We start from the raw sequence: 24293 nt of genomic DNA on the forward strand, positions 1-24293 counted from the left end.
TTTTGGCAAGTCGAATGATATTGTTTAAATGGAAGGACAAACATCCTCCGAGTTTTCAGTCATAGGTAAATTATATTGTTCATTTCTTGAAATATGAGAAAATAAGATACACCACAAGGGGCAATGCCCAGAAATGTTATACAATCTTTTCTCACTTACATAGAGAAAATGGAAGCTAAGGATACTGTAAATTAGAGCTGATGATCCCACCACTTTTTGGGTAACTTATTTATTTTGTTGTTCACTTCAGGTTTTTTTTTTGTTAATTCGTTTTTGCCGTAACCCCCGTCATCATGAGCAACTTCCGACCCATCTCCAACCTCCCCTTCCTGTCAAAAGTTCTGGAACGCGTTGTTGCCTCACAAATTACATCCCATCTCAACAATAATCACCTTTTCGAACAATTTCAATCTGGATTCCGCACCAAACACAGCACTGAAACGGCCCTCCTCAAAGTCACCAACGACCTCCTCCTCTCATCTGACTCCGGCCTACTCTCAATTCTCGTTCTTCTTGATCTCACTGCTGCTTTCGACACCATCAACCACTCCATCCTACTTTCCGGCTTAAAATCCCTCCTCAATATCACTGGTGATGCCCTCACCTGGTTACAGTCCTACCTCACTAACAGAAAACAATTTATCTTCATCAACAACTGCTCCTCCTCCACTGCCCCCCTGTCCCAAGGAGTCCCCCAGGGCTCTGTGCTTGGTCCTCTTCTCTTCACCATCTACCTCCTCCCCCTTGGTCAAATAATTCGTCGTCATGGTCTCCGTTTTCACTGTTACGCCAACGACGTCCAATTATACATCTCCACCAAGTCTATCACCCATGAAACCCACTCCACAATTTCAAACTGTCTTTCTGATATCAAAACATGGCTCCAAGAAAACTTCCTGATCTTAAACAGTAACAAATCAGACATACTCCTCATTGGTCCAAACTCCCTCACCCAAACAGTCTCAGACTTTCACCTCACCATTGATAACTGTACCCATTGTCCCGCCTCTCAGTGCCGTAACCTTGGTATCATTTTTGATAATAACCTTTCCTTCTACCACCACATCAAACAAATCATGAAAACCGCTGTTTTCCACCTCAAAAACATCTCTCGCCTCCGTCCTTCACTTTCCTTCCCCACCACTGAAACTCTAATTCACGCCTTTATCACATCCCGCCTTGACTACTGCAACAGCATCCTCTTTGGTACAACCTCCACACTCCTAAATAAACTCCAATACATCCAAAACGCAGCTGCCCGCCTCCTCACCCACACCCGCTTCCGTGACCACATCACCCCTGTCCTCCAAAACCTCCATTGGCTCCCGTTCCTCAGCGCATCGAATTTAAACTCCTCCTGCTCACCTATAAAGCCCTCAATAATCTGGCCCCCTCCTACCTCACAGATCTGCTCCACCCCTACACTCCCTCCCGCAGCCTCCGCTCCTCAGATGCAAACCTCCCCACTGTCCCCAGGACCAAGCACAGAACCTGGGGTGACAGAGCAGAGCTTTCTCTATAGCTGCCCCCACCCTATGGAATACCCTACCAAGCCACATCCGCAACTGCACCCACCTCCCATCCTTCAAATCACTACTCAAAACTCACCTGTTTCACTCAGCTTTTAATATTTAAACCACCCACCCACTCACTCACTTCTTGTCATACTTTCTTGTTGCTTTTATACTGTTAAGTGTCTTTGAGTGTCTTGAAAAGCGCTTTAAATAAAATGTATTATTATTAGTGTATGTATGCATATATGTGGGCATGTGTGTATTGTATATGTGTTTATGTATGTGTAAATATGCATATCTTTATTTTGTATATCTTATATACTTTCTATAATTTACCCTTTCACAGCATGTTTGAACTTCCGTTATTGTTTATAAAACATGAGAATAGGTCAGCCGGAGCGGGGGAGGGGGAATATTTCACTGTTCTTAATTGAAACATCATTGTTGTTAATGTTTTTGTTTATATGTATGTATAATTGAAAAAGTAACAATAAAAAGACTTTGACAAAAAAAAGGTGGATAAATGAGGGCCATAGTGAGTGGTACTAATACTATTAACTTATTTATATTATTCAGTTTATTTGCATTGTCAAATACATACTTTATCACTTTGTTGGTGCACTGAATGACAGCGTAAGTAATAATGTGGAGTAATCTGTTTCATGCTGAAAAATTGTTCCTTGGTGCAGTAGAAGTGGAATATATTCATTTGTTTAGTTAAAGTGCCATTCATTTATTTAAATAGTAATAATAGGACTTACAAAAGCTTGGATGCATATATTTTCTTTAAGGTAGGCTTATGTATGTGTTTTTGTGTCTATATAGGCTTGTGTCATCATGATAATTGGCTCGTTACGCGATGTGGCTATGCTAATTAAAACATAAATGGGTAATGGTAAATAGCGATTGTCAGGCAAATGGTTACCACTCTTAAAATGGCAGCGCGCATTGCTAAGTCAAGTGATGATGTCACACGAAAAGGTGTAGACAGGCTCCAGTCTGACACACATGCAGCAGGATCCACACCAGCTCCTAGGCACCTTTCCAGTCAAAAGACAGAGGAATGCCGGTGGAATGTGGACAGTTGGTGAGGAGTCGTATGAACGCGCAGCAGAATGTATGTTAACAGGTTCTTCTGCACCGCAAACACAATGTTCTGACGGCGAAGAATTTCAGGGACGTTCTGATTGGCTCTGAAGGTGGCATGAGCAGCACATGGCACTGAGCCTGAACAATGTGCTGCTCTCATGTCTCTGCTCCTGAGAGGATCACACAGCATGCGCGGCTGCACAAAGTTTTGTGATCGGGAAACGTACCGAAAATACCGTTGTTTGCCGTTGTGCATTGAACAGAACAGGGCGTATTGAACGGTTCGGTAAAATACCGAATATTGTTGCATCCCCAGTGTTGAACCACAAATCCACACACTCAGATTTGTGAACACGAGGTCAGACCTGACGTGAGATCTGATTGTAGCGTATGTTCACTTCGAAACTGATAAATACTGAAGCTTACGTGAATATGGTCGAATGCACGTCTCATGCTCAGATCTGAATGTACCAACGGTTGATAAATGAGGGCCTTTCCTTTGTTTGTTCCTATTCCCTTGTGTGTTTAAGTCTATTTCAGACTTAAGATTAGATTAACTATATTTAGTGTGGCCCTGCGATGGACTGGCGCCCTGTCCAGAGTGTCCCCCCGCCCAGCGCCCAATGAGAGCCGGAGATTGGCACCGACAGACCCCCGTGATCCTGACAAACAGGAATAAGTGGGTCTGAAAATGGATGGATGGATGGATGTTTCCTTTGTGAGAGCTCAGCAATGTATGTTTTCTAATTCTGTGTGCGTGTGATGTGTGTTTGTGTTTTATACAATGAGCACCTCAGTTGTGTGTGTTTCGTGTAAGTCTCATCAGGCTGGTTTATGTTTTGTCTGAGGTTTACGTTCCTGAATGTTAACCTCAGGTTATTTTTCTTTACACAAAGACAAAACAATCTAATAAAAGTTAAAAGCGTAACAGGAATCAGGAATGGAGTAATAAGTTTCTCTGAAATTTTAAGCAAAACCATTTAAACTCCAGGTGACCCCACATGGGGTCCCAACCCCAAGGTTGAAAAATACTGATTTAGTGGCTCCTGAATAGATTTATTTTTATAGTTTTTATAATTTCTGGTCATCTAACGCCTGGGGTTGGACCAAGACTGACACTTTATTTATTAATTTTCCTCTCTCTAGTACCCCCTGTAGTGCTATCGTGTACCCCATTTGAAAAACCCTGGTCTAGTTAATTGAGACCAGTTTGATTTAAAACCTGCACCCACACAAAAAATACAATTGAGTTTTCCGTGTTTTACTGAGAAACACATCAAAGGACTAAAAAGATGACATTCAACAAAGGTCACCTGATGTCCCACCTTTGATAACTGATTGGTCACCAAAACACTGCAGAAAAACAAACAACTAAAAAGCAGAATTTTACAAAGTCACTTTGGAATTTTCTTTATAAATTGTTTCCTTGAATCAAGTCTGTATAGAATGAGTTTGAGTGAATGTTAAGCATGAGCTGACAGAACAAAGATCCTGTTGATGTGGCATTAATCAGAATTCCTTGTCGTTTGCTTTGAAGAGTGAGAGTGGATGCCCTGCTATAAATAACTGATGTTACGCACCTTCTCACGCTGGAAAGTAGATGAGATATCACACATAATCAATAAGTCAAATACGTGGCAGGATGCCGTACCCTTTCTCCCCTCCCTCCTCTTCCTCGCTTCTCCATCCACCCTCTCTATTCCTGGTTTCTTTACTCCACATATGTCAGAACACTGGTTTTCTCATTCAGTGGGATTACAATTATTAGCTTGCACCTAATTATGCTCACCATCTATTATTATTATTTAAATAAATGAATGGCACTTTAACGAAACAAATGAATATATTCCACTTCTACTGCACCAAGGAACAATTTTTCAGCATGAAACAGATTACTCCACATTATTACTTACGCTGTCATTCAGTGCACCAACAAAGTGATAAAGTTTGTATTTGACAAGGTGGACTTCTCTGTCTGCAGCACAAACATTTAATAATGTAGGAAAAAAATAAAAGTGTTGTTTAATAAACTTTAAAACCTCATTTAATTTTTGTTCCCCTAATTTAATGTGGTTGCTCCATCAGGACTGCAACTTTGCTCTTATCAGTGCATGGAAAACAGGAGCAGCTTTGGACAAATCAATAATCTGTTGAAGTTATTGATCTGAGTTATTGCAGCAACAGATAAATCAGTCTGCTGCACTTGAAGATGATCTAAGAATCATCCAGCAGGTCTGTGAGCTGTCCTGAGTAGCGCTTTGTCTGAGTGCCATCGCTGTGTAAATGACTGATCCTGGCCTGACGTTCCTTGCCATCAATGCGACATGAGAGTTTGAGTCAAAACATGGAGAGGAAAATACAGGAGCTCACCGGAGCTGTGCGCCCGGAGCAACATCCATGGAGCTCCGTGCAAAGCATCCTGTGCACCGCACCTGCGCCCGACTCTCCAGCTGTTTCTCTCCCTCACACACTTTACTCTGCATTTTTTTTCAGTGGCTGTTAATATTGACTATTGTTTTATTAAAATCATTTTCATATACTACAAAGGTTAACTGGAGCCTTTTTTCCATCTGTGCTGTGTATTGTGTCAACATTCACTGCAGATATGATCTCTGTGTGTGAGTTTGCACCTGCCTGTGAGTCATACTATTTTCAGCGCAGAAACAGTCACCACAAAGATTTTGATGAACTGCATTGCGGCAACTGCATTAATTTAATTTGCAGTTCTGTGATCCACCTACATTACATATTCATCAGAGGGGAAAGCGCTAAATGGATTGTGATGCGCAGAAGACATGTAGTCCTGATTCCCTGGCGTTGGTACCGCTTATTAGTGCATGAAGTGACATTTGCACACGATATAATATGGAATCACAGGAGTGTCAAAATTAAAAGGAAATGCATGTTGAAATATAAAGTGAATCAATAATAAAAATTTTGTAAATAAAAAGAGAATCAATAATAAAAATGTGGAAATATAAAGAGAATCAATAATGAAAAAATATACAAATGTAGTATATTCTTTTTCCATTTTGTCATTGCTTTTTCTGTTGCCTTTCTGTGGCAATAACATATTTTCTGTCTTCTGGTTAAATTTAGGGTGGAGAACCAGCCCAATCCATGGTCTACTCAGTTTTTGTTGATCAGAAATGCGCAAATGTGTTTCCTGAATGAACATTACATCCGCGTTCAAACTCTTAAAGTGTGAGAAGATCTTGCTCTCTTCACAGTGGCATTCAGACCTCCAGTGTTTAGAGATATGTTCCTCACCGCCCGTCCGCTACCGGCCACCCCACCAGCCATATCGTGATGTGCAGCACATTGACAAATCAAACTCCTTAAGGGAGTAGAAACAGAGAGAGAGAGCCCGTCCATATAACCCATCCTGATGAAGTCCCCCCACCCCCACACCCACACTTAGAGAGTATTGTTCTACTCTCTACCCAGCCCCTAACTCTTCTTCTAAAAACAAGCACCTTCTGCCACACTTCATGGCACAAACCTTCCTTTCACCTATTCCAATCTTCTCAGCCCTGCATCCCTTTGTCAAAACCCCTATTGCTTAAGCATTAACAATAAACACATACTAGATGTAAACAGTATCCATGCTGATTCTTCAAATAATAACAGTTAACCAGTAATGTAACAGTGAATATAAAACAAAAAGAAACAAATCAAGTGATCAGTAGAGGAAAGATCTGAATAATCACAATGATAACTACAAAAATAAGAATGATTTAGAGATAGCAATATTAAAAAAATTATATATATATATATATATTAAAAAAGGGGTAAAATAAATAAACAATAATAGGATGCAGGCATATTCAGAGAAAGTGATCCCGAAACATTATGGAGAAGGAAAGAAAAAAAGGTGAGGGAATGAAAGAGGCCCCCAAAATAAGATTTGTTTCTCCCCTCTACCTCAAGAAATTAAAATAAGTAAATAAATATAAATAAATAAAAACAGAAAAAAATAAATTAAAAACAACACCCTGAGTTTACCTCCAGCAACAGTTATTATTTAACTTTATAAAACACTGTCAGGACCCACGGTGTGGGGCAGGGTTAAAGGAGACATAATATATTATAAAGCTTGAACAGTCTCTGACAGTGAATACTGCATAAAACACAAAGCACTTAACTTAGCAGCACAGTCAACATCTTAGAATATTACTTACGAGTCACGAGTATTTGAGGTAAATGTGGTTTGTGTATTAACACCCTGTAAAAAAACAAAAAAACTTTATGATAGTTGCCAGGCCAGGCTGCTAGGCTAAGCAAAGCCAGGCCAGCCATCCGTCGGTGGTTGGTGGTAGCTCAATGCGAAGGTCGCGGCTTCTTGGGCCCATGTGAAATTCTTCCTGGCTCTGCTTTCAAGAGTTATGTGCAGCCGAACTGGAAATAGTAGCCCAGGCTTGAGGCCTAAGTTGAAGCTTAGCCATGATGTCTCAGTATTTAGAGCGTTACTCCGGCGTGTAGTCCTCAAAGATCTGCACCACCAAACCCTGGTACTGCAGACTCGATCTCTTCTTGCAGGCCGCTCTGATGATGAGATCTTTGGTTTGGTACCGTTGGAGCCGAATGGTAATCGCCACAAGATAAATTGAATTGAATTGTTCAAAGTTTACACGCAATTTATTCCATCTGTTATCACTCTCCCTCTGACACAAGTACGTGGCGCGGACCTCCGCAAAGGCCGTTCTGGGTATTTTTGGGCCCATAGACTATTGCTTCTCCACGTCGTTCCTACTTTTTTTGGCTTGTTTTGACATGTAAGCTGTCATATCATGGCGGAGCCAGCAAAAAAAAGGCAGGGAACACCTATGTCCGAGGAGGGGAGGAAAAAAAACGAGAATCGGATTGACAGAGGGCTCAAACACGAATCCACTTGGGGAAGGCATATGCAAGCACTTGTTTATATTACTTAATTTTTTTGTTCAATAGTACCCACCTCTTCAGACATTTCTTTGTGTTATCCATTTTCTACCGTCTTGGGAGAGCAAAGGTGCGAATGTGGTTGTGGGGTGGGGGTAGGCGGCCCGGGGTGTGGAGTTTTTAACGACAGTGACATAACCAAAAGGGACCTTTAGAGGGGGCGCTAAGTGCAAGTTACATAGTTCTGCTTTAAACAGCCATCAACTGATATTTGGACTAAAATCTATTCTCATGTTAAAACTAAAGCCAAAACTAAATCTAAAATATCTACCAAAATTAACATTGGCCAAAAACATATAAACTGAGGTTAATTAAACAACACTAATTATTCCATTATTCCAACTGGTTTGAAACATCAACCAAACTGCTTTGCAAACTGCATTTGTGTAAGCTGCTCCCAGTCAGTATAGTTAATGTATTCATCAAAAGTGGGTCAATGAAAAAAGAAAACAGTGCCAATGTGCAGTCCACATCACGTGGGGAAAGAGTTTGATAAATATGAAGCAATAAAAAGGGGTGTACACATTACGAAAAGATGTTTCAAATGTTATTATGTACATAAATAAGCTAATTGCCCTATAAAGCCTGGCAGAATCATTAAAATGAATGATCATTTTATTCATGACTGAAAAGACTTTAGATGTATTGACAAACCTCATAACACATAGCATACAGTATATCAGATATCTCCATTCAAAAGTCAACTAAATACCACAAATAGACCTCCCCAAATAATGTGAAAAGGGAGGCAACCACAATCATCAAGGTAAACAGTGTTGACCCTCCCATCGGGAAAAAAATTAGTTAAATCCTAACATGACATTTCATTGCTAAGTGATAGTGTTGCAATACGTATGAAGTTTGGTCATGTCTTACCAAGATCCAGCAAGTCCACAGCTGGCTCTGCGCTTCTCTTAGGACTGGCTTTGCACTCCGATGGCTAAGGAAAGAGAGGAGAACAGAAATATTAACATTAACATAAACATTGTGCTCACCCACTTGTGACATCGGTCTTTTTTTTTTTTTTTAATAGGATAATAGCTATTTTTTGTAATTGCAAGTTTGCATTTATTATTATAATTATCATTAAAAATATAAAGAAACAATAGTGTTTGTGTGTATTATTTATTTATTTTATTGATGTAAATCTACACTAAGTCAAAAAGGAAGTGACTTTACAGTCGAGGAAACAGTTGGGTAGCCATAAGGTGAAATAGATGAAAAGCATGAGTTTAAGAGGTTGTATTACAGTGTTATTAATGCGGTGCCAGGTGAGATGGATGCGTGCTTTGGAGAGTGCAGCACCGCTCATTGGAGCACCTGCTGCTCTGAACACAGAGGCTGAGGATAATGTCCTGGATCCATCAAAGCTAACCCCTCTACTCAGAATGGCTGGAAACAACGTGGTTGAAAATGAATTTACTGTGGCGTGTGAATTCCTGATGAGGAAGATAATTGACAACCTAGTTTCCCACAAAGACGACAAATGCCAAAATTCTCAGCACATTTAACTGTTCACTTTAGCCTCCTGCCTTCCTCTAACCTTATAGAGCATCGACAGACACCTGTGAAAAGTCATTTTCAACACTTAAAAACATGTTCTCTGAGCATCGGTGAAGTATGCACCCAGACGCAAGGCCCAGCTGAGTCAGTTTGCTTTTGAAAAGGAGTTAACACTAGTTTAACTCTGAGTGGAAAGAAATGTTTGATCAGGAGGTTCAATACAGAGAAACACATCTCCAGCTTTCCTGACATGGGAAAAACTGGAAAGAGGACGCCTCTACTCAAAGTAAGTGTGTGCAGAGCTGCCAAGTGTCACCCAAGCGTGTGACAGTCACGCAATTTGACCCATTCTCACACCACACGCCACACTTGACATTTCTCACGCTTATATTTCGCCATTCAATACTCTATTTTTTTCATGATAATAAATTTTGGTCCTCGCGGCTTGCCGTAGTTTGAGTAACTCTGATTGACTAACCGAGATAACCAATCCCAGACCAATCCGTGTCTCCTTGTGCCTAAATCTAACCAACCACGGTTGGCACCATGCTATAATAAACCAATCAGAAAGTAAGGCGGGCGTTGATGAGAAATCTCTAACTAGTATTTTTTCTCACACAACACGCGCCGCGTCGTTGACATGTTTTCAAAAAAAAATTGATGTTACTGGCTTTTTTTAACTTTCATGTTTTTATCAAATCTATTCTAATTTTGCACTGCTTTGCTGCTGTAACACTACAAATTTCTCCATTGCGAGATGAATAAAAGATTATCTTATCTTATCTTATGAACACTGCTCGTGGCTGAATTGTACTTGTAGGTTATATTAGCATAAATACATAGTGAATTAAACAAATGCCTTGTTTAATTTAATGTACATTTGAACTGTTCTTATGATTATTTTTGTATGTAATAATGTATTTCTATAGACATTGTGTCTGCTGCTAAGACATTCATTCAGTCAAAAATCACTTGATGTTTTAATGTTTTTACATGATTATCTTTTTAATGACCTACTTTCTGTTGCAGACAAGGAGAGCTGAGGTAAAGGTAGCACTGCCTTAGGCCACAGTGTTTTAAGTGGGAGACCCTGCCTCTGTCTCATGTCACAACATGAGACATGTCCCCAGCTAAATGATGGAGAGTTGTTTGAAATGAAATATTGACAAATGTATTTTGTCAAAATTCTTGTTAGTTTTCATTTCTAATTTCTGGTTGATTAAAACTAGCATTAGGAGGCCACAATGCAGGAAGAGCCGCTGGCATGGAGGTGATGACATCAGTATTGAGGTATAAATTAATGTTAAAAAAGGCCAAAAAAATTTCCCCGGAACGCATCATGTCACTAAAGTCTCACTCTTGTCATTTTCTGAAACTTGGCAGCCCTGTGTGTGTGTGTGTGTGTGTGTGTGTGTGTGTGTGTGTGTGTGTGTGTGTGTGTGTGTGTGTGTGTGTGTGTGTGTGTGTGTGTGTGTGTGTGTGTGTGTGTGTGTGTGTGTGTGTGTGTGTGTGTGTGCGTGCGTGCGTGCGTGCGTGTGTGTGCGTGTGTGCAAGCGTGGTTGTGTGAGACTTGCTACTCCTCCGTCAGCTGCGCACATGCGCGCACTCAGTGCCTCACGTCTCCTGCATTACTGACATGGGATGAACTGGAGAAAGGACACTTCTATTCCAAGTAAGTGTACTGTAAGTGTGTGTTGGAGGAAAATTCCAAAGTTGACAATAGAGGAGAGTGTTGTCAGCGTAAGCAAGACAAATGATGTTAATTAGGCTGCGACGAGAAGTGTTGCACACACACACACACACACACACACACACACACAATATCTAATGGATGAAGCAGAGAAAAAGGTGGAATAAAGTAACACCTGCTTAGTAACTCTGCACATGTGCATCTCCCTCTCTCTCTCTGTGTGTGTGTGTGTGTGTGTGTGTGTGTGTGTGTGCGCGCACTTCCACTTCCTCCACTTCAACTGCACCAAGGAACAATTTTTCAGCATGAAACTGATTACTCCACATTATTACTTATACTGTCATTCAGTGCACCAACAAAGTGGAAAAAGTATGTATTTGACAATGCAAATAAACAAATGAATAATAATAATCATCATCTTAGATTTGACCAGAAAAATAATCAAATCACAATGAGGTTGTTCCTGCCCTCCATTCTTTGTTTTAGCAGCATTTTACAAGTTAATAGTATTAGTACCACTCACTAAAGCCCTCATTTATCCACCTTGTGTGAAAACAGGACAGGACTCATGTAATTTATGAAATTGGTATCTGACAAATCCCAGCGTACAAATGATCGAGTGTTGATTAAATCCGACGGCTGAATTAAATTGTCATTAACATGTTATGCCCTTAAATATTTCTGGTTTGGAGGCCCCGCCCATTGAGGTCAAACAAAGAATGGCAAGAAAAGAAAGAAACTATGTAACTTTTTCACCTTAATAAATCATTTTCATAGTCCCTGTGAGGGTAATACAAGTGTTTATGGGGTGATTGGGGCGTCTTTCATCCCCCCTGCTGTCTCTGGCCAGAAAACAGCACTTGCAACTTTCCTGCCTTCGACCCGGTAGCAAGACGTACTGCTTTATGGCAGCCCAATACAAACTAATGGTGCGTTAACACAGGAGTCACTGCAATCCGCCGTGATGAGTCGCTTGAACATGTCATTACCAGGGAGAGGGAGAGAGAGAGAGAGAGTGTGTGTGTGTGTGTGTGTGTGTGTGTGTGTGTGTGTGTGTGTGTGTGTGTGTGTGTCTGTGTGTGTGTGAGTGTGTGTGTGTGTGTGTGTGTGTGTGTGTGTGTGTGTGTGTGTGCGTGCGTGCGTGCGTGCGTGCGTGTGTGTGTGTGTGTGTGTGTGTGCGTGCGTGCGTGTGTGTGTGTGATGGACTGGCATAGTTCCAGGGGTAAAATGAACAAACTGCAGCATCCATCATAGTCTAACATGTTTTTTTTTTTGTTGTTTTTTAAAGCCAATTGTTAAAAAAAAAAGTGTGAGTGCACCTACTTGGTGCCAATCATTGGCTCTGTTTATATCTGAGCACATTTTATTGAGTAAGGAATTGTGTCAGTGATGCTCAAAAAAGATTAGACTAATAATAATTGTGCAGACCCATGCTTTTTATATGCCCCCCAAAGACCGAGGTCTGTTGATGGGTCTGGCTGTTGGAAACCAAAGGTATTAAGGGATTTTTATGCAATGCCTTTCATCTCTGCCACCATCGGGAAATTTTGCAACACCAGGAAATTAATTTTAATTCAATGACAAGTTTTTATTAATTTATAGTTTAATGAAAAACTTTTGTGTCCCAAATCAAAAATTTCACATTTTAAACTCAATTCTACTTGTGCCTACTTTATATAAGCTCATAACTTTAGCAATCTCATGCTCAACTCCAAAAAGAAATGCCCTTATAAAGTCCAATAAGTGGACTGTAAGCTAAAAGGATTTTGTCATTAGGGTTCTGCTTTTTCTGCTTTACTTGCATATCTAATAATAAAGGATTAATAATATCAGGATTAAAAACTTTACCATGTTTATGAGCTTTGATTAGAAAGAATGAGGAGAGGTTGTATTTACCATCATTGCTGTATACTTTGGTCGTGCCTCTGATTTTTTAAATTTCCATTTTATCTGCTTTTTTATGTAATATGTGACATAATAAATATTAAATCATGTTATTTTTCTATGCTTCAGAAAAGCAGGATGAAACGGTATGCTCAAATCTTGTCAAATCCAACGAGATCAATGGCGACCAAGCAGGTCTGGCAAGATATAAAAGCCCCCCGGACAACCTTGAGACATGATAGTCCAAGCATTCTTCTGTAGTGTCACTCATTAAGAATAATTTGCTGTGTATATAAGCAAATATTCACTATTATTAAACAGATGCATCAATATTTTTATGAAAAATAGTTATATATGGAAAATCTATATAATCAACAAATAATGAACCTAGAAAAGATACAGTAAACATACTGACAAGCAAGTCATTGCAACTTGCATCTCTTGGTTGTACACATTCTTAGTTAAGTAAACATTCTGATACAATATTGGTATTTCTTCATTAAGGAAAATTCAAAATAATCTAAAGTGAGGAGAACACAGCCTTAATGCAATAAAACACAGTTTTAGTCTTTTAATTTGATGGTACTGCACACCTGTAACATACAAATCATAATGTCAGAAAAATCTTAGCTTTAAAAATTCACACTATATTCACAGTCTCGTAAAAAACTTCTGTATGTTCTGTCAGCCCCTATGTGGACTCCACCCATTGGCTATTACTCAACACAAACCCTTCCAATCTCCAATGCCTGAGTATGTTTGAGCCTTAAGTCAGTGTCCAAACACTCCTTAAAGCTGCAGTTTGTAGAATCCTCTCTCTGCTCCGTTTTGAAACCAAAACCGAAACTCAACCTTCCTTATTTTTTGAACACTCTTAGCAACTTTTTTTTCTCAATAGAGACATATTGACAAGTGTATGTACTTTATCTTGTGTTAATGGAGATTTGTCTGGTGTTTTAGAAACTCTAACATGAACACACGTATCACTATAGTTACCCTGGGCAGCGGCTGCTGCCGTGGGCTCGTACCCACCACAAGCACACATAGGGGGCTGCTGGAACATCCGCCAATCCACTTTTACTACCGATGGTCAATGAACGCACCTGACTTCTGTTGAGCAGCCAATAGAAACGCCCAAACAGCTCACATGGAGCACATGTGTTTGTAGAAAGATCTCTGATTGGCTGAAGTCCAGCGTCATGCTCCTGGATATCTAAACTTAAGTTACAAAGCCAGGAGAAGGATAAGAGATTCACTGTCCACTCAGAACACTTTGGATTACAATATGCTCAATGATGATTATGGATTTTTGACCTAATCACCCTTTCAGCCTATACATACTGACAAGACAGGGATGTAAAAACAAACAGGACCCATGAAAAGGGAAACCAACTAAATGACAAACACAATAAAAAACTGTCCGACTCAAAATCAGAAGAGAGGAAGCCCAAGGGGATTTGAACCAATTCAATTCAATTTTATTTATATAGCGTAGAATACAACAAAGTCATCTCAAAGCGCTTAACAAAATACAATTCATAGTAAGAAAGAAAGAACCCAACAAGATCCATATGTTCAAGCATTTAGCAACAGTGGGAAGAAAAGAGAGCGAAGGGCGGGGAGAAGGCACAGACTGCAGGACAAACATAATACACTATGATACACTCGTTTCTAGTGTTTAGGTTAATATTAATATTAAATGTCATGCAGCCATCGTCCATGCTCAAATGCTACCACTACAGACGAGGTTTCGTAATGTACTGGGCGTGGGCGCACATAGTGATCTCGCGATCACTACAGAGGGGATGCTTGTCCACTTTAATTATCGCAATTATACGGTGTATGCTTTAGTAAATAAGTAGGTTTTGAGTTTACTTTTAAAGGTGGAGAGAGTAGCAGCCTCCCGTATTAAGACTGGGAGCTGGTTCCATAGGCGAGGAGCCTGGTAGCTGAATGCTCTGCCTCCTGTTCTACTTCTAGACACTTTAGGAACTTCCAGCAGACCAAGGACCTTCTGCACACAAGAGGAATGAAACAAATTGTGCCACTTACCAACCTCCCAACCATGAGAAAGGCCAGCAATTACATTGGTGATATACTGGTTTACAGAGCAGCCATGTGTTGTTTCCCTTGTGCAGCCACGGTAGCAAAGCTTATCTTTTCTTTTTCTATATGAAAGGAGAGCAAGTAGAATAAAGAAATACAGTAAGAGAGCAACAAATCATATTAGTAGTATAGTGAGGATAGTGAGGTGAGACAAGAGAGCAAAGAGGAAAAGATGGGAAAGGATGAGTTGGAGAACAGGTGATGAAAATACAGTGAGGGAGACGATTAAAGCGTCGCCCACGAGAGCTACAACACTAGTAACAAACCCAATTTCCCAACAACAAAAGATCGATGGAGCACATTACATTGAATGTCGTTCCAATCCAGGACAACACAAACAATTACAGTGTCTACGCCTAATCAGGAATGCATTGGCTGTGAAGTGTGTTGTGACTGCTGCAAAGTTTGAGTTTTGGCAGCATGAAATGCAGCAGGAAGGTCATACTTTGTAGTGTAGAAAAAAGGGCAGGATGCATTATGCATTCTTATCAGCTAACAGTAAAGACTGGCACTTTTAAAGCCCTGCACAGATTCTGAAGCTAAAACCATTAAAGCATTTAATGAAGTGTTTATGGTTTAGCTTTTTTGTCTTGTTTCAGATCATTACACATGTTAATATCAGGATTACCTTGGTACACAGATAATAGAGTCTTTAAATGATGATTTCAGCAAATCATTGATTGTACGGTGGGGTTTCTGTAGATCAGACCACTTTAACAACTTTTGCCACGGACGCTTCAGATCACTGACATTTACCTTCTCCAAAGAAATAATCCTGATTCTGAGGATCTCCTGTGGCTGCGTAGTAGATTGAAGGTTAGTGATGCTTACTCATCTCTGAAAGGTCACATCCTTTATTTTCATTTGATTTATTTTCATCAAGTTTCTTCCCAATATTGTAAAAATGACTTTGTTGTAATAACTACATTTTCCAAATTGGCCATGGTAGTTACTATGTGTTTTGTGACTCTGTCTCTGGACACATGTATGATGTACCCAGTCTTGGTTGGAATAATCTTCTGTACAACCAAAATAAAAAACAATGACAGTGATCTGCAGTGAGAGTAAGGGCAGATTAAAGAGAACCTCGAGACGTGGAGGTTTGCATATACAGAAGAAACAAAACAAAGTCAATGAGAACTTTCCCATTTACTCGCTTGTACTTTGGATAATGAGACAGTGATGACGCAGGGAGTGGAGCTAACAAACAATCATGATTTTAGTTCTTTGGTTAACTGTCCAAGGTTTTGGAAGGAGTGATAGAGAGGTTCAGACTGGAAGTGTGACAGAATGAACCAGCTAAGTCAGGCATAGGAGAATTACAATAAACAGTCAATATAAACTGTTAGGCATCTTATTCTGAATCAAATGTGGCCCATGAGTAAAAACATTTGCCTAGGTTGAAGGTGACAGTCTATAGCACCGCAGTGACAACGGCTTTGTGCATGGTTTAAAGAAAAGACAGGAGGTCAAAGGGTTGGGAGGAGGTTGTGGTTTTTACTAGGAGTGAGCTGAATGGACCAGATTAGGAATGAGTATATTAGAGGGACTGTTCATTTTGGACATTTTGGTGGTTTGTTTTCATATCATGATCGTCCTGGACCCGGCTCGAAGGGGCAAGAACAGCTGAGCATTTTATCATTGTGATATTGGCTTAGACTCAGTGCCGTAGTGGTTAGCACGTTCACTTCACAGCAAGAAAGTCCTGGGTTCAAGCCCTAAGGTGGACACTTGGGTCTGCATGTTCTTCACGTACTACATGGGTTTTCTCCAGAGGTGACAAGTAATGAAGTACAAATACTTCATTACTGTACTTATTTCTGTAATAAATTTTTTTGGCAAATTTTTACTTTTACACCTTACGTTTTTTTGAACAAATATCTGTACTATCTACTCCTTCCATTTTAAAAATGAGATTGTTACTTTTAAGAGCTTCAACAATGATGTCACGGCTTAAAAAGACGCAAACTAACAACCGTGACGCTTGTGAAAGGCTTTTCAGCAGCACAACTCATTTTCAGACCAAAAATGGCACGTCTATATTCCACAAACCTGGAGAACATGATTCTCTTGAGGCTAAATGAAAAATATTGGCAGTTTGAGCTTTTTTCTGTTAGGCAGGTCCCTAATTTTAAGGTTAACATTTTCAAGTTTTTAAAAATGTTAAACTCAAAGCTGCTCTGGGTTTAATTGAGCATGTGCATTTTTGGGTTTTTTTTAAACATTTTATTTACAAATTGTATTAACTATGAGTGCTAAATTCTCCAGATGTTCACAGAAGAGTAACAAATTTGATTTATTTCTATGTACCAGTTTTCTACCAGTTCTTAAAAATGTTAAACTCAAAGCTACTCTGGGTTTATTGAGCATTTATTTTATTTACAAATTTTATTTATTACGAGTGCTAAATTCTCCAGATGTTCAAAGGTAACACATTTAACTTGTTTCCATGTACCAGTATTCTACAAGTTCTTAAAAAAATTTAGTAGCATGTACTTTTTTACTTTTACTCAAGTAAGGGAGCAACTTAAATACTATTACTTTTACCAGAGTCATTTTCATCCAAAAAATTGACTGTTAACTTACAGTTTTTCTCAATTGCTAAGACACATTTCTTGAAACCTACTCTCCTTCTCTCTAAACTGTGAACACAAAACACAATTTCCAAGCTACATTCACAAAACGTCAGACTCTTCTTGCAAAACCAAACTTTCACCTCAAAACAGTTCAATCTGTGCTCAAAACTGAACTGTGTTGTCAAATCATGCTCCAAGTCAATCAGAATTAAAAACACTACTGAACAGTCACTAAACACTACGTAGAAAAATAGAAAACACAATGCTCAGGACATGAAACTGGAGAAAAAAATGTTTATTCACTGTCGGCTAAATGCATGTTGCAAAACAAAGAACCTGTGCATAGCACTTGTACAAAAAGAGAAAACAGAAATCTTATGCATTTACACGTATCTTATGCGTTTGCCACTTGTGTACAGTAAGCCCATGTAAAAAAGTACAAAAATATACAAATACAGTGCATTACTCAGCCACAGCATCATGTCTCCGTACTGGGTCAGGCCACAGGACTTCATCCACATCACAGGCCACATTTTTGTCTGGCCAGGCAACGGGGGAAAAAACCCCTGGCATGCCGTATCCAGGCTTGCCAGATTGACGTTTTTCAATCTAGAGGTCCAGTGGGGTTTTACGGATGGGCGGGACTTACCAGCTCTATAGTGTGTCATACAGTAATTGCTGTCAACATTTACATACTGTACTATACGTAATTTAAAAAAAAAAAAAAGGTAATTACCTGTTCTCGTCTCTAAATCTTCGGATTATGGTGGACACGGTGAATCTACTGATGTTTGGTTGTACCCTTTGTGCAGCCTCCCTCATGCTCATACCATGGACAAGAACATGGTCAATCACAGTAGCTCTGATTTCATCAGATATTACTGTTCTTTGTCTTCGCTGACCACCTCGCCCTCCTCTCACACGAACGCTTCCTCTCAGATTTCTATCCATTGTAGGGCCTCACAAACCAGTGCTCTTCCCTTACATCATTAGCCACAAGTGTGATCAGTTTTGAGTTGTTGTGTTCAAGTGGTGACACCTGTGCTTTAATTGTGTTTGACTTTTGTCACCTGTGCTCACCATTATGCAGCACGGGTGCATCACAATGAAAATGTGTTGGCAAGTTGTGTCTAAACAGGTGAAAAGTGTTTATGGTTTTGCCAAAAGAGTGATTGTTTCAATCAGTGGGTTCAGGCAACTGAGCATTTGGTTCAGACAATAGGGTTTAGTGTTTTAGCAATTGAGAAAAACTGTAATTGGAGTCTCTAAATTGCCCGTAAGAGTAAGTGTTGGTTGTCTGTGTGTTGCCCTGCAATGGACTGGTGCCCTGTCCAGGGTGTACCCCGGCTAACGCCCAATGACAACTGGAGTTAGGCACCAGCAGACCCCCGTAACCCTGAAAAAAGGATCAAGCAGGTTAGAAAAAGGATGGATGGATGGATAGTGGCTTGGTTGCATTTAACAAGTCGTTTTTGAAATAACCTCAGACTGTCAGTTCCAATAACAATCGTAGTGTTGATATAATTCGTCTAGGTTGCATTTTCACACCGGACTTCTTGGAGAAACAAACCCTGGTGCAGTTATAATGAGCCAGAGTTTACTGGTCTGAACATAAAGCATGATACAGACAAGGCCATTGGCATGAGGGAAGCTGAAAGAGAAGACAAAGGATGGACAATGCCAAAACGAGAAGATGGAATTTTTCTTTTGACTAAGGAATGAAAAAAATCTATTTCAGTATACTCCCACTGTTGATTTCTGCCATTTTAGATGATAAAATACCATTAAAGAATTGAGATTATGTAGACCTTTAATGGCACATCCTACACATCAGCAACAACGCAGCAAATAAAAACAAGGGCAAAAAAAAAACCTCTCAATGCTTTGGCTGATGAAAAGCTTTAATTCCCCACTGTGTGAATGAAACAGATACACTGCCAAAATGTTCTTTGAAATCCTGCCTGACATGTTAGGTTTCCCTTTCCACAGTTCTCGTGTAAAGGAATGGACATGCTTTGTAATTTGTTATCAGAGGTGATGGAGCTGACAGATGGCCAGCGACAGACTGTGATTGGCTGTCAGAGTCAGTTGAACAGAGTTGGAAGAGAGGCCACCAATCGATAACCAACTACTCCGCAAAGAGCTGAACTTAGTCTTCATTTGACAGCAGCATGAATAGAAAGCTCAGAGGATACCAAACAGAATTGATGTCATTTCAGATAATTGTCAAACCCACATCCGACAAAACCCCTGTCTGACACCTGCACACTGACAACCTGAGAGGAAGCACAGCACAGGTCCTCCAAGACAAGCCAAGTGACAGGAGCTCCTGTTAACCAGCGGTGGGTAGAGTAGCCAAAACTTTGACTCAAGTAAGAGTAAAAAGTACATCAATTGCTATTAAAGTACTCCCAAAGCGCTTTGTGAAATCAGCCACGTTCACTTATTAACAGACCAATGTTGGCAAAGCTGCCATCTAACACTGTCATCTTCTAATCTACCATTAGAAGCTGCTCAGTGTTAAGCCGCTGTCCAAAGATTCTTTGACACACAGAGAGGTATCACCTTAGAATGGAACGCCCAACCTCTCAAGTACCAGTAGTGAGTAATTGTAGAGTAACCTCTCATTTGCTTCTGAAAAGTTGCGGTGGTACATTGCATAAAGAGATGTGACCGGAGATGGCTGGGGGTGTGGCTTCTTGTGGTCACCCCCTGATCGTTAAGAGGAGTACCCAAGTACCCATTCGTATTTCATCTTTAAAAGTCTCCAATAACACCAATAAAAGTCACTAGATTTTTTGTTTCTTTGAAGAAGAGTCATCAGTGTGTGGAAAAGTTGCTAAATATTAGGACACTAAATCTTTCTCGACCCCATACTCTCATGAGCGTAAGCAACTGCACAGATTCTGGCTGTGCGACATTCTCCAACGCTACTTACGTCTGTCACTGTGCACCTTCATCCCAGATATGCACTGTAGGTGGAGCAGTCCTGAAATGTGGCCATTCCTATAGTTAAATCTGGCCCTACCCGTGTTCTCCCATTGACTTAAAAGCACTTCCTCCCACGTGCTTCTGAGGCTGGAATAAGTCCAGCGCCTCAGGAAGGTGAAACATTATATTCCACTGTACTGTTCATTTGAAGAATAGCACAAGAAACACTAGTTAGGTCCCTGGTAGCTTTTATATTTAACAACTGCAGTGAAAACCTATGTGAATCTGCAGAGCATGCCTCCCTGATGAAAAAGAAATGGTGCGTGTTACGTTTGGTAGCTACAAGGTAGCAGGGACGGTACTTTCAGCTGTTATCATTAACGGTCTGACAGTTAGTTGAAACTACTAATTATTTAATAGAAAATACAAACATTAATACATACAGAACAACAAAAATCTGAAAGCAAACTATTTTCATTCTATATACAACGTAAAGCCACAGTTTGATCACACTACAAACGTAAACAACAAGTGAAGCAAACTACTGTATCTATTCACAGCCATACACATACACGCAGTGGGCGTGTCAGGAGCCTCGATGAGAGAATATGCGTAACAGAAACGAGCAGAAATCCATACACTTAAAAAAGACCTGCTTACTCGCAAACGGTAAAATAGGGCCCTAATATGTCAATACTGCTCAGAAACAGAAGTTATTTGTTAGCAGTTCTTTGGCAACTACTACACAGGTTCACATGATTGTGGTCACATGTCTGCTATCAGTTGACATTCCTTCATTGGACTAGTTACAGAGTAACATGATGTATCAATATTTCTGATCAGGCAATTTAATTCAATCTCTCATATTTCTAACTTTCTGCTCACAGTAATGAGCAGCATTAAGCCCGACGTAACAGAGAATAAGTGGCGCTATTAACTAAAAATTGCACTTGAATGAAAGTAAAAAATATATATTTTATAAATACTCTCAGTACATAAATAAATAAACTAACAAAATAAACTTAACGAAGTAAATATAATTTGTTACTACTCACCTCTAACCAAAAGGTCATATACAAAATCAAATTTGCAATTCCAACATGAGCCTACGCAGGGTGCTATAGTAAAACTGATTATGAGTAGAAAAAGCTAGATCCTAATCATGACAATGTGTTGGAGTTAAAGGACCTACTGCTGTGTGATGTGGGACTCCAGCTGTACTCAAGCTCAAGGAAAACAAGCAGGACCTTCAGAGGGTAGCAGAGCACATGACAGGCTGCACACCGCCTGCAGTCACAGACATTTACACTGGTGGACTAGAAAGAAAAGACAGTATCATCTCAAAAAAACTTCACATTCAGACCTTTTCCAGTTGTTTTTCCTTTACCATCAGGGAAAAAGTACAGGCCACAAGGAAAAAAAAACAAACTGAATCACAGAACTCAACTTCACACTCACAATGTATATATGTGTTGTTTATAATATTGATATATATATATATATATATATATATATATATATATTTACAGGGTTCCCACACTTGTTTCACAATTATTTTTCAAAACCTTTCCAAAATATTTTACCAAATTTTTATGACTTAGTTCTGAACTATTATTCTATCACAAATGAGGGGGCCTTTCCAGTGTACTAGTGTAACAGAGGTCTGACAGTGTGCCATGGTTAGTAGCAAAAATGTGACACAAGGAATAGAAGTTGTGTCCACAACTTATCTAACATATAGCATCGTACAATTGCCTTTGACACCCATTTTGCAATATTTCCAATATAACGAGGCATCAGCAATTGAATGTAATATTAAACAACAACTAACTAAGTGCTAGCATGTTTAATTATAAGATTATAAGATTACAATTTTAATTAGCAGATATTTTTAACCAAATAAAACAATACAATGTGCTGCGTTCACACCAAACACGTTTTGGGCGTCAAAATCGTGTCTCACGCCTGTAGTTGGACGCTTGTGCTCAGTGAATCAGACACTTGTCATCAGCGTCAAAGACGCTCTGGACGCGCGTCCAAACAAGTTGGGAAGGGAGTGCGTCGAGGGGAGGGGCTTATCTGTTGCCGGTGGTGTTCATACGATGGATGATATTGTGGCGATCAGTTACGTTCATAATTCACTCAGTGACTGTGAAGTGGTGGAACATTATTGTGTTGAGAAGGTTGTGTTTCAGGTCAGATGTATTTTGGTGTGACTCAGTGTGTGCACTGTGATGTCAGAGGGTTATAGAGAAGTGTGGGAGAATGGAGGATAAAGTTTGGAGTTCCTTGCTGAACACGCCGCCTCCGACTCCCGTTCATCAACTCTACATTATCGACAGAATGGCTTGGCTTTATTTGCACCTCGGTGTCGTTTCTGAATTCACCAGAGCTGTGCTTGGATGAGAGTTGCTTTCAGCTCTACTTCCGTCTCTCCCGTGCCCAGTTTAATGACCTGCTGACCCGCATCGGCGTTCGCATCTCCTACCAGGACACCAACTACAGGCGCTCTATTCCAGCAGAAGAGCGCCTGTCCATTTGTGTCCGGTTAGTGTTTTATATGCCCCAAAAGTTCAACAATCCCAACTCTAGCGTCGGCCGCGTTGGAGGCGCCAGACGCATGTCAAAAGCTTGAAATCTCAAAACAAGCAGCGGGACCTCTCAACGCTCCTAGAAGCGCATCCACCATATATTGTCAATGAAAACCTGACGCTGTTGATGCTTTGGATGCGTTTGGTGTGAACGTACCATGAATTAAGGGACTTGCTTAACATCCCATAGTAATAGCAAAGGATGGATTTTAAACATTAAAATGAAATAGGCTATATTTCCAAAACTTATTATCTTAAACAGTTAAATTATCCCATCACTTTTCAAGACTGATTTCGATGGATTTAATTATTGCAAGTATTTTCTTTTAATTGAAAAAGTTAAAACAAATTTCCCTATTGGGAGTAAAGTGCAACATCAAAGCTTGAACAAACAATGTTAAATCCCCTGTGGGATTGATAAAATAGAAACTTGCCCAACCAAAAATGAATCCCTCGGCATTTTTAAAAAGACAACCTTGCATTAGAAAAAAACCTCACACAAAATTCATATTAAAGAGGTTGCAGCGAGGGTCTATCATGTTAAACATGTGTTTGAAACTTTTTTCAAAAGTTTATCTTGCCATGATTACACATGATTAAACAGGAAAAATCGATTTTCCGATTTTGACTTTATTTTTAATCCCCCTCAATAAATAATCTGATTTTATATCAATTAATCATGCAGCCTTTATATATATATATATATATATATATATATATGCCGTCAAGGTAGGCAGTGCCTACTCAAGGGTGAATTGATATTTTGATTATTCGTTTTAATTATAATATAATTATAAATGATTTATTTTTTCATTTCCAATAGCCTACAGTACCTATGAGTTTGAAAGTGTCCGCATTTTGTGCATTTCATAGCCCAAATTACTAAACAGCGCTATTTCCTGGAACGGCTGCTGTCTCAGGAGGCTATGCCCCCTCATGCCCCCTCCCAAAAGCACACGTCAGCTCTGCCTCCATTCCCATAGCGTGTTTTTACATGTTTGCGCATGTGCAGTCAGTTCCCCAAGATGAAAACCATTTACGTAAAAAAGGCAACTCTCTACGCTGCCTTCAGATGTAACCGCGCTATGCTAAATGCTACACAAAAGTTCACAGTGCATTAGTGAATTGATATCACGTGATATCACTCTAGCTAGTGGGTGGGATAACACTACAGTCAGGATGACAGCGCTAGAGACGATAAAGAAACTTTCTTTTGAGGAAAAACGACAGCTTTTAAAAGATGGGAGACCAACATCTGAGTTACCAGAGCTTCAGCTAAGGTAAGGTCAGAACATGTTTCATATTTTTCACAGTGAATGGAACAAAAGGAAGGATTGGCTTTGTGGATGCTCCTCACTGAGGCTGTTCTAAGTTGTTGTTGTTGTCATTTTCTCTGTGTTTCCAACACAAACAACGGATGTGCTGCCGTGTCATGAGATATATCTTGTTGGGAGAGTATGGAGGCTATATT

At 39.8% G+C, this 24293-nt stretch overlaps 1 protein-coding gene across 2 annotated transcripts in view; it reads right to left on the reverse strand.

Annotated features, from left to right (window-relative positions):
- The window catches only part of LOC114476529 (stromal membrane-associated protein 1-like), a 177980-nt gene that overhangs the window by 60212 nt on the left and 93475 nt on the right, over positions 1 to 24293 (reverse strand). For both annotated transcript variants that reach the window (XM_028468131.1, XM_028468130.1), the window contains exon 6: positions 8418 to 8481. In XM_028468131.1, coding sequence (XP_028323932.1) covers positions 8418 to 8481 — 64 coding nt within the window. The remainder of the gene's footprint in view (positions 1 to 8417; positions 8482 to 24293) is intronic.

The sequence above is a fragment of the Gouania willdenowi genome, chromosome 15 (genome assembly GCF_900634775.1).
Source record: "Gouania willdenowi chromosome 15, fGouWil2.1, whole genome shotgun sequence".
Classification (NCBI taxonomy): Eukaryota; Metazoa; Chordata; class Actinopteri; order Blenniiformes; family Gobiesocidae; genus Gouania; species Gouania willdenowi.